Consider the following 16,606-nt stretch of genomic DNA (forward strand, 5'->3'; position numbering starts at 1 on the left):
GCAGATAAACCGGCAGGAAATTAGTACATTAGAAGGGAGAAGATATGTAGTTGAATGCAAGAGGAACACAAAATGATCCTTCATAGCCTTGACTGAATACTTTGGCAAGGGACGAAGGCAACTGGTGTGTTTGCTAGCAGGAAAACAGAGCCAAGGATGGGGAGAAGTTGACAGGTTGCTCAAAGAGTTCTTAGCTCAAAGAATATCAAGTGAAAAAGAAGATTTCACAGGGAAAGAGAAGGAATGCCAGAGCAACAACAGGGTAGAGCAAGAGCCATTGGTCATGGCAAAAACAAAAGGCCAATGCAGAATAGTGGGTAGTCTAGAGAGGAAAGATTGGGACAGTAAGTTTGTGATACAAGCCAAGGAACAGGTCAAAGATTGGAAGAGGGTAGCTGATCTACTGAAAACTAGGCTGAAGCTGAAAAGAGTCTTCATAGTAACCCCTTTCAATAACTGCAAAGCCCTCTTAGACCCAGTAGAGAATGAAGTGGAAATTTCAGCCCTCAATATTCAGGATGAGCTAGGATCATTCACAGTTTTCAAATGGAGTCCAACAGCTAACTCCAAGGACTTTTTTGTCGAAGATGGTGTGGTGGTGCATTTAATAGGCCTGCCATTTCATCTGTGGAAACAAGAAGTAGCAGAATCCATTGCAGTTTTGTGTGGAGGATTCTTAGAAAGAGCATTCTGGGATGACCTTTATTCAGCAGCAATTATACTAAGTGGTTGAAGCCAGAAGATATTCCACGAAAGGTAGAGGTACGAACAGAGGGGAGCTTCGTCTCTGTGTGGATAGCATCCTCCATTGAAGCAGGGCAGTGGAAGGAGGTGAAAAAGAGGAAGAAGAAGCTTTACGTGGAGTCATGAGATTGGCTAGTTCAAATGGAATGTCAAACCTGTAGAGAGAAAGGAAGTTTTCAAACATGTGGCAGATCTTATGTGCAGGTGGCTTCAGGGGAAAAAGACAAAAATTTCCAAGTGGGTAAGGGGGGAAGGTTGAACCAGCAACCTCAGTTTGGTTCAAAAGGGAAGGTTGTTGGTTTGTTGTTTAAAATAGGGGGGCGTGACCTCTTAAAAGGTCACATGAGAGAGAAAGGAGTAGAAAGTGGGCCCATTCGAGTGGATCCCATTCCTGGTGGGCCGAAGAAAATAGCCCAAGTAAAAAATGCTCCTTTTAAAGGGTTCGAACCCAAGGCCCAATCCAGGAAAGATGGGCCAAGGGAATTTTTAAAGTCTCATGTGACTGGGAGGAGGGATGAGTTGATGGACGATAACAGGCGTCTATCTTCTTCTACTTTGAATCCCTCCTTTCGGCTGAATGCTACAGGCGCAAGGTCTCAAGCTTCTCAGTCTCGTGGCTCTCTACAATGGGTTCCCTCCAACATGGCGAATCGTTTTTCACCTGAAAGGCGCAATCCAAGAAGTCTGAAACATAGAGATACTAACAGCAGAGCTTGAAGATTGGTCGAGTGGTCAAGACAGCAGGGACGATTCTGATAGTATTGAAACTGTAAGTTTGGGAAGTGTGAATCTGGAAAGCAACAATGAACTACTTGAAACAGAAAGTCTACATACAGAGCTGCTGTTTATAGAGGAAGAGATCGAAGTTGTAGGCTGCGGGAAGACTACAACTAATGAAATGCATGATTTTGGTGGAGAGGGACAAAAATCTGCCGTGAGGATGGATGTGGGTAATCCAGTCTAGGAAACACAGAGAAAGGAATTCCAAGTGGGTAGGTTGTCAGGAAATGATACTATCCCTGCGTCTACTTCACAACAGTGTCCAGAAAGGGGAAAGGCCTTGAAACCAAATGAAGCCTGTCAGCAACTCAAATCCAGTGATCCTAATCCAACCCTAGTCCTACCAGGTATGGGTGTCATTTCTTTTTTGGGTACTGACTTGTGTGCTATGCCTGTAACAGATATACCAGCTTCCCATCTAGAAGGTGTTGATGTAAGAGAGAAGGTACTAGTGGGAGGAGGAGAGAGGCTGGTAGAAGGAAGTAGTAAGGGGGAGGCAGACAGAATCTGGGATTTGATTTGTGAATTGCTGGAGGAACAAAAAAAGAAGGAAGGAGTTTTAGAGAGCTGTTGTAGCCATTATGAGTGTGACATGGTAAGATTCTTTTTCAGACAGTGGATGGAAAGGATGGAGAAAAGGAAGAGGATGTTTATTGTATCAAGAGGGGAGGGGAGGGGGGGGGGGGGAAGGAATAAAGAAGAAAAAAAGATCTGAAGTGGAAAGGTTAATTTCAGATATTGAGGGAGATTTAGAATTTAGTGGCAGAGGGGAGAGGAGGAAGGGTCTAAAATAAGGAGACTAAGACTTGTTCATGGATGAAAACTATCAACTAGAATGTAAGGGAAAAACCTGACATTGTGCTATTACAAGATAAGGGTTATTAAAGATCTACTTTGAAGGGAAAAACCTGACATTGTGCTATTACAAGAATCCAAACTAATGGAATTAGATAGGAGATGGGTCAGGAGTTTCTGGAGGTCTAGAGGTGTAGGTTGGACTTTGTCTCCTTCCTGAGGAGCCTCGAGGGGGGGATTGTAACATTGTGGAGGGAGGATGCGGTGGAAGTAGCGGAAGAATTGATAGGCAGATTCTCCGTTTCCATTAAGGTTAAGAATGTTGAGGATGGGTGTGTATGGGTACTAACCAACGTTTATGGCCCAAACTCTTATAGAGAGAGAAATGAGATGTGGGAAGAATTATAAGCAATCAAGGGGTTATGGGATGACCCTTGGTGCTTGGGCGGGGATTTTAATGTCATTAGATTCTCTGAGGAAACCAGTAATCCCCAATAGGTAATTACAACAAGTATGAGGAAATTCAATGGCTTTATTGAAAATTGTGAGTTGAAGGAAATACCTTTGTTGCAAACCAATTTAACGTGGTCCAACCTTCAGGAAACCCCTTTGTATTCAAAGTTGGACAGATTCTTGTTTAACCTAGCCTGGGATAATAGTGTGGAAAACTTGGTTGCTAGAGCATTACCTAGGGTCACCTCTGATCACTGTCCTATCCAGATAGGCACTGAGACTTTTCCTACTGGACCCAAACCTTTTAGATTTGAAAATATGTGGCTTACCCATCCAGATTTTGTGAAAAAAGTAAAGGAATGGTGGGGTGAAGAGGTGAGGGGGGTAAGATGGAAAGGGGTCAAGTTTCATAAGAAGTTGAAGAGATTGAGGGCCAAAATAAAAGAATGGAATAGACAACATTTTGGCAGAATTGAGGAGCAAAAAATGAGCCTAATTTTTCGAATAGAAAACCTGGATGTTAAGGAATCCCAAAATGTTTTGACTGAGGATGATAGAGTGTTAAGGAGACAGTTGAAAAAGGATTTGGAAGAGGTGTTATTGAGGGAAGATATTACCTGGAGACAAAAATCTAGACACAATTGGATTAAGGAAGGCAATGGGAACACTAGATTTTTCCATGACTTGGCCAATGGAAGGCGAAGAAAGAATTTTGTGACCAAGCTAGAGATAGGAGAGGAGGTGATTACCAACCAGGATGATATAGCCAGAAAATTTGTGGACCATTTTAAATCGATCTATAGAAGACCTTTGAGTGAGAGAGCAGTCGTGGGAGGGATGGAGTGGCCAAGAATTGAGGACGGAATGGCAAGGTGGTTGGAAAGGAATTTCGAGGAAGAAGAGATTAAGAGAGTTGTCTTTCTAATGGATAGATCCAAGGCGCCAGGTCCATATGGCTTTACAATTGGCTTTTATCAAGACTACTGGGAGGTGCTGAAAGAGGATTTAGTTGAAGTGTTAAGGAATTTGTAGATAATCATGTAATAAGCCCTGGAATCAATGCCACTTTTTGGCCCTGATTCATAAGAAGATTGATGCCAACCACCCAAAAGATTACAGGCCTATTAGTCTAGTGACAAGCATCTATAAAATTCTGGCTAAAGTGCTTTCTTTGAGGAATAGTTCTCCCTTCTATCATTAGTGAGACTCAAGGGGCCTTCATTCAAGGGTGACAAATTACAGATCAGATCCTAATTGCGAATGAGTGTGCGGAGGAAATGAAGGTCTAGGCAAAGTGGCTTTATTTGTAAATTGGATCTTGAAAAGGCCTATGACTTGGTAGACTGGGAGTTTTTATTAGAGGTGATGAGAAACTGTGGATTTGGGGATAAGTGGTGCAGTTGGATATCTGGGTGTATCAGTACCTGTCACTACTCCATTCTGGTAAATGGTGTGGTGAGGGACTTTTTTCCAGCTTGCAGGGGTGTCAGGCAAGGGGATCCACTATCACCCTTTCTTTTTACATTAGTAGCCGATGTGATTAGTAGGATCATTACTAAGGCTGATAGTGAAGATGCCATTAGGGGTTGGAGAATAGGGAGACACCAAATCCCAGTTACCCACCTTCAGTTTGCAAATGACCTAATGATCTTTTGTGAAGGAGGCTTTAGTGAGAAGGTAGCAAATCTAAAGGAGCCGATCAAAGGATTTGAAAGAGTAGAAATCTGCTGAATTAAAAAATATGAAAGAAAAGTAGTTTCTTGAAGAGAGAAGGAAAAGAGAAGGAGAAGAAGAGAAGAAGAGAAGAAGAGAAGTTGAAAAGAAAAGAGAGCAATAATCTGGCCGCCCCCTTCACTTATTATTTATACTAAAAATAATAGAACAGTACAAAGACAACTATGCCCTTATAGGGCGGCAAAACATAAAACAGCATATATAACACTCAAAAACATAATAAAATTTGGACTCACATAACTACTGTGGTCCCCACCTCCTATAACAACTAACATAAAACATCTACTCAAAAAAACATCATAAAACTAATTAATCTTCAACAGAAAGGATTTCTAATCTGAAAGTAAATCTGGAAAAGAGTTGCATAGCAGGTATAAACTTGGAGGATGGGGAGATCGAGGTTATTGCGGATTGTCTTGAGTGTTCCATCTCTACCTGGCTTATGTCATACTTAGGGCTTCCATTAGGGGCAAACCCTAGGGAGAGCAGATTTTGGACCCCAGTGTTAGAAAAGTTTGAGAAGAGATTAGCTTCGTGGAAGAAGAACTATATCTCTTTGGGAGGGAGAATTGCTTTAATAAGAGCTACGTTGGCTAACTTACCTACTTACTTCTTGTCTATCTTTAGGATACCAACTAGGGAAGCTAGGAAGTTGGAGAAGTTGATGAGAGACTTCTTGTGGGAGCCGGGACAAGAAAAAAAGGATCATTTGATTAGTCGGGAAATTGTTTGCAGAAGTAAAGAAGAGGGGGGTTTGGGCCTTGGAAGGGTGATTGAAAAAAATCAAGCTTTATTAGGGAAATGGTTGTGGCGATGGCCATTGGAAAGTGAGAGGTTGTGGCATGAGGTGGTGGGAAGCATTCATGGGAGATCAGAGAATGGATGGGATGCTGGTGTGTCAAGGCAGGCTAACCTGGCAGCACCTTGGAAAGCCATTCACAACACCCTTCTTCACTTTCTCAACTTTATCAGGTACGAAGTTTGTTCTAGCAATACTGTTCACTTTTGGGAGGATATCTAGTTAGGAGATACCCCCCTAAAGGACCTTTTTCCTTTGCTTTTTTCTGTTTCTTTGTATAAAAAAGAGGTGGTTTCAAAATTTGTCTCACCTTTGGGAACACCCTTGGCTCCTAATTGGGATTTTGGGTTTCGCAGGGGACTCGGGGATGATGAAATTGAATCTCTTTGTGATTTGCTACATTGTCTTAATTAGGTTTGCTTGGATCCCTCCAAGCCCGATAAAAGGGTGTGGATTCCTAGACCCAAAGGAACCTTTACTTGTGCTTCTTACTTCAAGTCCATCTTTCAGCTTTCTGCTCAACAACTTTTTCCTTCAAAGGAAATTTGGTGTAGGCCCGTTCCCCAATGGTTATGGCATTTTGTTTGGAAGTATTCTATGGGAAAGTAAACACTCTAGATAACCTACAAAAGAGAAGACCCTTCCTTTGTATTTCTCCCAATTGGTGTATCCTCTGTAGAGCTCACGAGGAGGATTGTTACCATCTACTAATATTTTGTCCTTTTTCTACAGACCTTTGGGCTTGGCTACTTTCGTTGTTCGGGAGTAGTTGGAGTATGCCAGCAGAAGTTCACATGATCTTTAACCGCTCTACTTTCTCTTGGCCTACAAGAAGAGGGAGAATTATGTGGAGATGTGCTCGTGCTGCCTTGATTTGGACTCTTTGGGAGGAAAGGAATGCTAGAATCTTTCAAGAAAAGGAAAGAAACAGTCAGGAATTGAAAGACTGTGTGCTGCATAGGGCAATACATTGGTTGAAAACTATGGAAATCTTTCATCAATTCTCCTTTAATGACCTTTGGAGAAACTGGTCAGCAGTAGCAAGGTGTTTACCCTCAAAGGATAAGTCAATTACAAGCTGGTCTCCTCCATTTGAAGGCTCACTGAAGCTGAACTTTGATGGAAGTAGCATTGGCAATCCAGGCTTATCCGGAATGGGGGGTGTCTTGAGAAATGAGAAGGGAGAGATTTTGTTGCTCTACTCGGGTCCCCTAGGAGTTGGGGGTACAACATCTAGTAATTGAAGGAGATTCCAAAGTGGTGGTGGGCTGGTCGAAAAATCCTGAAGATGCTATATGGTGCTACAAGAATGAAATGAAGAAATTCAATTGGTTGACAAGGAATATGATAGTCTCTTTACAGTGGGTGGGGAGATCAGCAAATACTTTGTCCGATGTTTTAGCTAAGCAAAGGGTAAATCGGGAAGAATTGTTTTGGGCTCAGCTGTGATTTCTGTTTTTCTTTCCTAGTTTTACTTGTAAGATTCAAGGAGGGGCTGCAGCTCGTGCCTCTCCCTGGGATGTTGTATGAATTCACAACTCTAAATCAGTTTTTGATCTAATAAATCTTACTATTATTCATAAAAAAGAAACTGAATCTCTGCCTCCTAGTTTTGTACTAGGTTTTTGCTTTTTTAATTTATAAATTACAGGTTAAATCACAATAATCATTCTACAGGTTAATTTATAAATTACAACAATGATCAGCTGCCTGTGGCAGCTCCTATGCATTTTAACTACAGAAGTGTGATTGTCAAATTGTACTAAGTACTAACATACATGTTATGTGTTAAGTTGACTATTTTTATGTATTGTTGGTTCGGCTGATAGGTGTACATGTTAGTTTGTATTGGGTTTTAAGCTGTTAGGTACTGGGCCTTTGTTATTGGGCCTAAGTCTGTTTAGTGTTTTAAGCAGTCTGGGTGTCCCATCACTAATCAGGGGCATTCCAGACATTTCATGTAACACTGTATTGTAATCTACTATAAATAATAGTACTATCGACTGGGTTACTTAGTTCGACATTCTCAGAACTTGTTTGCCTTCACCTCTCTTCTACTACTTCAGCTACAATCTTTCAGCAAACATGGTATCAGAGCATTGAGCGATCTTCTGGTTACAGCCGATGCCAACTCTTCTCTCTTGCTTGCTTTCTCTTCTTTTTTTTCTTCTTGGTTGCTGCAAAAAAACCCTAGGGTTGCCATAGAACAGAACAGGGTTCGAACCTTGGGTTTCTCTTGGTTGTAGGGCACAAGGGAGGTAAGACCCAGAAGTTGATGCCCTACTAGACTGCTTCTAGTAGTTAGTAGCCATTCGGCTTCTAAGAGAGGTCTATATAGGACAGACCTAGGTTGAGGACTGATTTCAGCAGTCCTAGTATTGGTCGTAGGGATGAGCACTCTCTACAGTTGTAGAAGTCGAAGCCCAAGTGAAGTCTGTATAGTGCAGTGGTGGAGAGCTCTCAGTTTCAGTTGTAGAAGTCGAAGCCCAAGTGAAGTCTGCATAGTGCAGTGTGGAGAGCTCTCAGTTTCAGGTCGGTTACTTGCTCACAGAATTCTTCTTGGTGCTGTAACTAGTCCATTCCAGGACTGTGACCACTTCGGCTAGTCTGAAACAGTGTTATCTACACAAAGTCTGCATCCAAGATGTCTTCAATATCCGGAGAGGTCTCTTCTAGGGATAACAGACCTGGTGGGAGGTCTTCAAATCTGGAGAACCCGAATCTGCACAGCTTGCAGATTACAAGTGTGTTGCTGGATGAATACAACTTCAGGGAGTGGTCCGTTTCTGCAATGCTTTTTATTACTTCCCGTGAACTCATAGGTTATTTAGATGGGAAGAACAAGGAACCCGAAGTTGGCAGTGTGGAGTATGCAGTGTGGCGCAAGGAGAATGCCACAGTTATGTCCTGGCTGCTTGCTTCTATGACTCCTCGAGTTTCCAGGACTGTTCAACACTTTCTCATAGCAGCTAAGATTTGGGAAAAAGTGTCAAAAACCTATGGATAGAAGAAAAACAATGCTAGAATTTACAGGTTGAACCAAGACATTGCTGCTTTAAGGCAAGGGGATATGACAGTTGCAACATATTTTGCAACTCTAGAAGGACTATGGGAAGAGCTTGATCACCACTAGATTCTGAATTGGGAGAATGCCAGGGACAAGGAGAGACATTATAAGCAGATTGAAGAGAGCAGAGCCTTTAAGTTCTTGGCTGGCCTGGACCCAGTGTATGAGAGCATAAGGTCACAAATTCTTGGAAGAGATGAAATGCCCGAGTTACATCATGTTTATTATCTGGTAAGGAATGAAGAGGTCAGGAGAAAGGAGATGCAAGTTCACACTCAGAAGCAACCAGTTGAACAATCCATAGAACATTCAGCCATGATTTCTACAAATCAAAAGGGGAACAAATATCCAGACAAAAGACATCTTAAGTGCATTCATTGTGGAGGTGAAAGACATGTAAAAGAAAAGTGTTGGGTCATGTATCCTCACCTGAAGCCAGCTGCATTGAGAAAAGACAAGAAGGGACAGAAGGGTCAAGCGGCAAGTGGGAACCTTGTCACTAGTAACAATGGTGATAGCTCACAGAGTATACCAACAGTGGCTTCTTCTTCCATGGGGCAGGTTGCTAATTCCTCCGGAGCCGGTACCTTGGGCTTCATTGCTGATGAGGTAGAGGTCCTTGGCCGGGCTTTAGCCCATCTAAGGAGTAACTCTTTTGCTTCCTCCTCTCTTTCCAGATCAGGTATAGTCTCTGCCTTTAGTGCAACTAGTCCTATTGACTCTACGTCTTGGGTTATTGATTCTGGTGCAACTGACCACATGACACATATGTCCTCCTTATTCTCTTCATATCACTTGTTGTATGGTCAGGATAAGATGAGAGTTGTTGACGGGTCTTTCTCCACCATCTCTGGCAAAGGGGTGGTTGACCTAAGCAAGGACCTCTCTCTTAAATCAGTTTTGCATGTTCCTAGTCTTACCTCAAACCTTTTGTCTGTTTCAAAACTTACCAAAAATTTGAACCGTAGCAAAACCTTTTTTCCTACTCATTGTGTCTTTCAGGACAGATTGACGAGGAGAACGATTGGGAGCGGTCATGAGTATGGAGGCCTCTACTATTTTGATGCAGACATCGGTTCAACCTTACAAGCATCTGCTGCGAGTGGTCCGGAGAATGTGGAGTCAATAGCTAGGTTGCATCTGTGGCATGATAGGCTAGGTCATTTACCTTTTTCTTCATTGCAAGTGTTGTTTCCCAAATTATTTAAGGGCATTTCAAGTCAGAGTTTAGTCTGTGAAGTATGTCAACTGTCAAAACAATGTAGAACTGTTTATCCAGTTTCCAGTAATGAAAGTCAAGCACCTTTTGATTTGGTTCATTCTGATGTTTGGGGCCCTTCACCTATTGTTTCTATTGGTGGCTTTCGTTACTTTATCAGTTTTATTGACCACTACTCTCGATGCACATGGATCTACCTGTTAAAAGGACGAGATGAAGTGCCACGGATAACCATGGCATTTTGCAAAATGATTGAAACACAATTTGACAAGAAGATTAAGCAATTCCGGTCAGATAATGCTGCTGAATATTTTGAAAAATCCTTGAACTTGTTCATGGAAGATGCTGGCATGCTACATCAATCATCTTGTGCCAATACCCCTCAATAGAATGGGGTTGTTGAGCGCAAGAATAGACACCTATTGGAGACAACTCAAGCCTTACTATTCCAGCACAAGGTTCCTAAGCACTACTGGTCTCAAGCAGTACTTACTGCATTATATTTGATAAATCGGATGCCATCTAAGGTGTTGGGTATGAAAACACCTTTCTCTGTTCTGTGTCCTACCCTTCCAGACTTTCCTCTTCCTCCTAGGGTCTTTGGTTGTGTATGTTTTATACATGTAAAGGATCTAAAGAAGACCAAGCTGGATCCTAGGGCTATGAGAGGAATCTTTTTGGGGTACTCTCCTACACAAAAGGGTTACAAGTGTTATGATCCTGCCACCAAGAGAAAGTATGTCACCAGAGATGTGGTCCTTTTTGAGTCTCAACCCTACTTTCAGTCTTCCCAGAATCCTCTTCAGGGGGAGACTAGTGGGATGGAAGAGGATTCTTATTCTCCTTTCTTTTTTGTTCCTCTATCTGCCTCGGGCCTTCCATCCTCTCCTTCTACTCCTCCTAGTTGTGGCATCCTTGGTGAACCTAGTGAGGCTCCCACTGATACTGCAGATGTTCCTGAGGGTTCTAGTAGGCAATAGAAAGATATAAGAATCACCTACAACAGAAGGAAAAAGGGGCCTCAAACTCATGACAGCAACCAGTTGGACTCGGAGCAATCTGTCTCCGCAATCCAAGGTAATCCCAACACACATACTTTTGATTTGGATCTTCCTATTGCTCTTCGTAAGTCTATCCGTTCTTGTACTACTCGACCCCATTGCTAATTTTTGTTTCTTACTCACGTTTATCTCCATCCTATCACTCATTTGTGTCTGCTCTTTCTTCTGTACATGTTCCTTCTAGGTACTCAGAGGTTGTGTCTGACCCAAGGTGGAAAGAAGCTATGAATGAAGAGATGAAAGCTTTAATGAAAGCAAGGACTTGGGAATTAGTGGATCTGACAAAAGGGAAGAGCACTGTCAGGTGCAAGTGGGTGTTCACTGTAAAGCATAGGGAGGACGGGTCCATTGAAAGGTACAAGGCCCGACTTGTGGCAAAGGGGTTTACTCAAAAAGAAGGGATTGACTACAAATAAACCTTTGCTCCAGTAGCGAAGCTCAACACAATTCGGGTTTTACTGTCATTAGCAGCAAATTTTTCATGGGAAATCCATCAACTGGATGTGAAGAATGCCTTCCTAAATGGTGATCTTCATGAAGAGGTATTTATGGACCCTCCACCAGGCTACGACTTTGATAGAAAGGTGTGTAAATTGAGGAAAGCATTATATGGCCTAAAGCAGTCTCCTCGTGCATGGTTTGAGAGGCTTTGTGGGGCCATGAAGAAAGTGGGGTACACTTAGAGTGGTGCAGACCATACCTTGTTCATAAGGAGACAGGATAGCAAATTTACAATACTCATTGTTTATGTGGATGATATGGTGATTACTGGGAATGACCTGGAAGAGATCAAAAGACTAAAAGGATTTTTTAGCCTCTGAATTTGAGATCAAAGACTTGGGCCATTTGAGATACTTTCTTGGGATTGAAGTTGCTAGATCAAGAGAGGGGATCTATATATGTCAGCAGAAGTATGTACTTGACCTCCTATAAGAGACAGGCATGATAGGGTGTAGACCAGTAGATACCCCAATAGAACAGAACCATGGTCTACAGGAATCAGTAGGGGAGGACTACTGTGATAATGAGAGATACCAAAAATTGGTAGGGAAGGTGATATATCTATCTCTCACCTGACCAGATATTGCTTATGCTGTGCACGTTATTAGTCAGTTCATGCACTCTCCAAAGATCCCTCATATGAGAGCAGTTGAAAGGATTCTCAGGTACTTGAAGACTTGCCCAGGAAAGGGAATTATGCTCAGAAAACACAATAAAATTGAAATTGAAGCTTATACTGATGCAGATTGGGCCGGTTCTGTTGGGGACAGAAAATCAACTTCAGGATATTGTACATTTGTTGGAGGGAACCTGGTTACATAGCAGAGTAAGAAGCAGAATGTGGTTGCTAGATCAAGTGCGGAGGCTGAATATCGAGCTATGGCTCATGGTGTTGCTGAACTTCTGTGGCTTAAGACCCTTCTTGGTGAGCTTGGCATAAAAGCTGAGGGTCCTCTCAGGCTGTATTGTGACAATAAGGCTGCCATCAACATTGCAAATAACCCAGTGCAACATGACAGGACAAAACATATTGAGATTGATCGACATTTTGTTAGAGAGAAAATAGTCTCGGGAGAACTCTACATTCCTTATACTCCATCCGAGATGCAGATTGCAAATGTGCTAACTAAAGGGTTGGCTGCAACAAAATTCTTGGACCTTCTTGGCAAGCTAAACATGACTGACATCCATGCTTAGCTTGAGGGGGAGTGTTAAGTTGACTGTTTTTATGTATTGTTGGTTCGGATGATAGGTGTACATGTTAGTTTGTATTGAGTTTTAAGCTGTTAGGTACTAGGCCTTTGTTATTGGGCCTAAGTCTGTTTAGTGTTTTAAGCAGTCTGGGTGTCCCATCACTAATCAGGGGCATTCCAGACATTTCATGTAACACTGTATTGTAATCTACTATAAATAATAGTACTGTCGACTGGGTTACTTAGTTCGACATTCTCAGAACTTGTTTGCCTTCACCTCTCTTCTACTACTTCAGCTACAATCTTTCAGCAAACATTATGGACCAAATGAATGAAAAAACCTGTCCCAAATCCACAGAAGTTGAATAGTACTAACATATATGTTATGGACCAAACGTGAAGAACAAGGGTAAGAACTTAAGAATGGGGTACGACTTTAAATAATATTGCAGTTGAATAAACCTGTCCCATATCCACAGCAGGGTTCAAGCTCTGTCCACAGTCATAAATAATATCTGTTTGCAAAATTGAAGTTGCTCCAGTGAGAAGATCTACCTCCACCTGTGATTCAAACAACTTCATTTGTTAGTACATTATTGAAATTGAAAAAGAGTACCAGACAATTGTTTTATGATAAGATACCAAGCAAACCTACTACATGACCTTTCAGTACAGAAATTAAGTTGTATATATATATATACACATCAGAGTTAACCATGAAGTATTAGGCTCAGTCTCAAAATCCAGAAAAGAAAGTTCTAAGGATCGGAAAATAGACCTATGGTAAACCCAGATACACACATGTTTAGCATACCAATGCTGGATGTCATACATATAGGATATAGCACCAGATATTGCATGGGCACTTCTAGATGTATTCTACAGGATTAATACTTGTAAAATATGTCAAATGGCATGTTTTAACAAAATATATTATAAATAAACCTGTACATACAAGAAATTTAATTAAATTGGAAAGGCATTAGTCATGAGAAATTACATTTTGCTTCCAGAACTAGATAAATAGGCATGATATAAACATATCACATGGAACATCCATATGCATATCCATTTCTAGGATTTAAAGCTGTGTTTGGTTTGAAGGAAAAGGTAGGGAAGGGAAGGGAAACCTGTACAAACCTTGTATATGTTTCCCTACCTTTTCCTTCAAACCAAACACAACCCAAGGAAATGGAGGGTTGTATCCTAATGTCCATGTCCATTTCCATATCTGTGCAAGTGTGCATCACCATACAAGTAAGCTCAAATGGAAGGTATTCAAATCAATTATAAAAATGGTGTAAAAAGAAGACGGTGTTGAGGAGATAAAGTTAGTTCCTCTTTAACTTTTATCTTTGACAACAAATGATAACCTTTCAGTCCCAGTGAAACTTATTTGGCATGCTAAATAGTTATATTTTTGTCTTGGACAGCAAAATTGGATGGAATTTAAATTGATATCCTTATTAGTAGGCATAAGTTTATTCCAGAATAATTCTTGCATGATGCAAATTTTGTGAACAGAGAAACAGTCAACCATATCATGCTCCATTGCAAAATCCCATGATCTGTTAAGAAGCATTTCTTTCAGATTTTTCAGTTGACAATTGACATATGCAGTTCTCTTAGTATGATGAATCACAAATCAGGATGGATTGTTGGTTTTCTTCACAAGGGGAGATTGTGTTGAAAGTGACACCTTTTTATTTTCAGGTAGCGGTGTATCGGCCTGTATCAAAGCTCGCTCTCCTGGTTTTTTTTCTTTGAAACTGGTTCAAACTTCAGAGGGGTAGGCTTAAGGCTGTTCTACCCCCTGAATCAGGTCAGACCCCGATATGACCCCTGTAGGGGCGTATCGTATCAAAATTTTGAACCTTGCTAGTAAGAAAGCAACAGTATTATGCCATGGTCATCTAGTAAGACAATAATAATATTACTATTTCTAGAGTAGAGACCAGCATGGTGTTGTCAGTCTCTTATTATCAGAGTCATCTAAATCAATTCTTAATTCCAAAGGAAACTTAGGTAATTGAGTCATACTGATTTATAAATTAAATCATGTTAGTAGAGATAGTGGGAGTACTTTAATAGCATAATTCTATTATGCATCTAATGAGGGGTATTCCTAATGTTTGTCAGCTTTGAATCAAGAAACAACAGAAGCTATAATCAAATTAAATTCAGCATACCTATTTTAAGTCCTCATTCCATTTTGTTATTTGATCAAATTTGGTTCAACTTCCAGTTTCTAGCCAATATCTGCTGGTACTTCTCTGGATCGAGAGCCAAAACATTGATAGGATAGAAAACACCCTTAGAAGGGCTTATAAATACCTCTATCCAGAGGTGACCAGCACTCTTACTTATCACAATCAATAACTGAGATAGGTTGCCCATCAAAATGATCTCAACTCAGTCCTACTACCACCAAAACTTCTCAGATCAACTCTCCTTATTATAAACAAATTCTAATAGGTTTATTCATTATCATTTCTCATGCAGATCAACCCATTATTGATAAATTTAAAAAAAAAAAAAACAAAAGGAAATTTAACAAACACCAATAACCCTCCCATTGTTTGTCAACATTTTTAAATATCTTTCTTTAAAAACAAAATGAAATTTTACTTCTCAGATCAATTCTCCTTATTATAAACAAATTCTAATAGGTTTATTCATTATCATTTCTCATACAGATCAACCCATTATTGATAAATTTAAAAAAAAAAACAAAATGAAATTTGACAAGCACCAATAACCCTCCCATTGTTTGTCAACATTTTTAAATATCTTTCTTTAAAAGAAAACAAAAGGCTAATATTAGGTTGAGTCAATATTTTTGAAACTGCGTGGCCACATTTATTTGAAAACAACCATGTCATGTGAGAATGCAATATCAAATCAACCCTGCTTCTGAATACTTCCACAAATTCCCAATCAGGAGAGACCTATGTCATTAGGCATTAGTGGCTCATTTCCATGGTCAAAGCATCTATAAGAACACCCTCCATAGGCTAAATCATATGTGAGAACAGGCAGCTCCTAAGACAAATTGGTAAGCTCCTATATCTCTCCATGACCAGACACAATATTGCATATGTTGTGGGCACACTTAGTATATGCACTCCCCTATTACATTTCATTTCTCTAAACATGGTCATCTCCATTTTGAGGACTATACAGATGCAGATTAGACTGGATCCATTGATGATAGAAGATCCACTTCTGGGTATTGCACTTTTGTGGGTGGAAATCTGATTACTTGGAAGAAGTAAGAACAAGCTATTCTGGCTAGATCAAGTGTTGAAGCAGAGTACTATGCCATGGCACATGGAGTGGCTATTGATAAAAACCTACTGATAGAACTGGTTCCTATTGATAGGATAGCACAATGTCATTGTTGTCAGGTTAGGGGTGTTATCTTTATTTTTTTCTCTCTATTTGTAACTAAGATTATGTCTTTTCTCTTTATGTTGACACCCTAATATATAAGACAAAGTGGAGCAGCCATCACTTTGACTTTTGGCTTCATTATTTTTCTCTTATCTCCTCTATTGTCTCCTTTCTTTCTACTGGATCTTAGTAGGTGGTATCAGAGCAGGACTAAGCAGAGATCTGAAGCTCCTATTGACTCTTCTTCCTTTTTTCTCATTTGTTATTCTGAAGGTGTTGGAATTTACTATATCTGGCCTAGGACTGGTTGGGTAAGACAGATTTTCCTGTTTATTATTTTCCTTTTCGTTGTAACACCAAAAGGTTTATTCTTTTGGCCGTCTGTTCACTCTGTGGATGAAGATAAAAGGATTTGGAAGAGGTTTCTTCTTACCTGTTCATGTTTCAAATATGTGTTCAGTTCAGCCTGTGATGTGCCTTGGTGTGTTTTTGATCTCCCACGAGTGTATACTTGAGGATTGTGAAGAGATGGTGACTGCCTCGGTTGTTATGGTTCTGATCTGTTTTCAACCCATGTATGCTATGGTGCCTTGGCTGTAAGATTCGTAGTTAGGATTTCACCTTCCTTTTTTGACATATGAGAACTCACTGCAGGTCCATGTTTAAGGGATGTTACATTGCTGCTATTGGTGTTAACATAAGTTAGTATAATTCCGGTTCTCATACTTATTGGGTGTATTGGTTGCTGTGATTGCTAAACTGTGGCTGTTTCTTCTACGTTAAATGATTCAAGCGCAAGGGCAATCCTTGGTGGTTTGGGAGTACTCCTGATGAGTGTATTAGGAGCTGGTTTCACTGACTAGTTTG

General features: G+C 40.6%; 1 protein-coding gene across 1 annotated transcript in view; it reads right to left on the bottom strand.

Annotated features, from left to right (window-relative positions):
- Positions 1–16,606, bottom strand: part of LOC104604187 (abscisic-aldehyde oxidase-like) — a 72,564-nt gene that overhangs the window by 11,420 nt on the left and 44,538 nt on the right. Inside the window, exon 8 of the mRNA XM_088897868.1 lies at positions 12,809–12,907. Within this exon, the coding sequence (XP_088753994.1) occupies positions 12,809–12,907 (99 nt within the window). The remainder of the gene's footprint in view (positions 1–12,808; positions 12,908–16,606) is intronic.

Source organism: Nelumbo nucifera, chromosome 2, assembly GCF_055504915.1.
Source record: "Nelumbo nucifera cultivar China Antique chromosome 2, China Antique-T2T, whole genome shotgun sequence".
Lineage (NCBI taxonomy): Eukaryota > Viridiplantae > Streptophyta > Magnoliopsida > Proteales > Nelumbonaceae > Nelumbo > Nelumbo nucifera.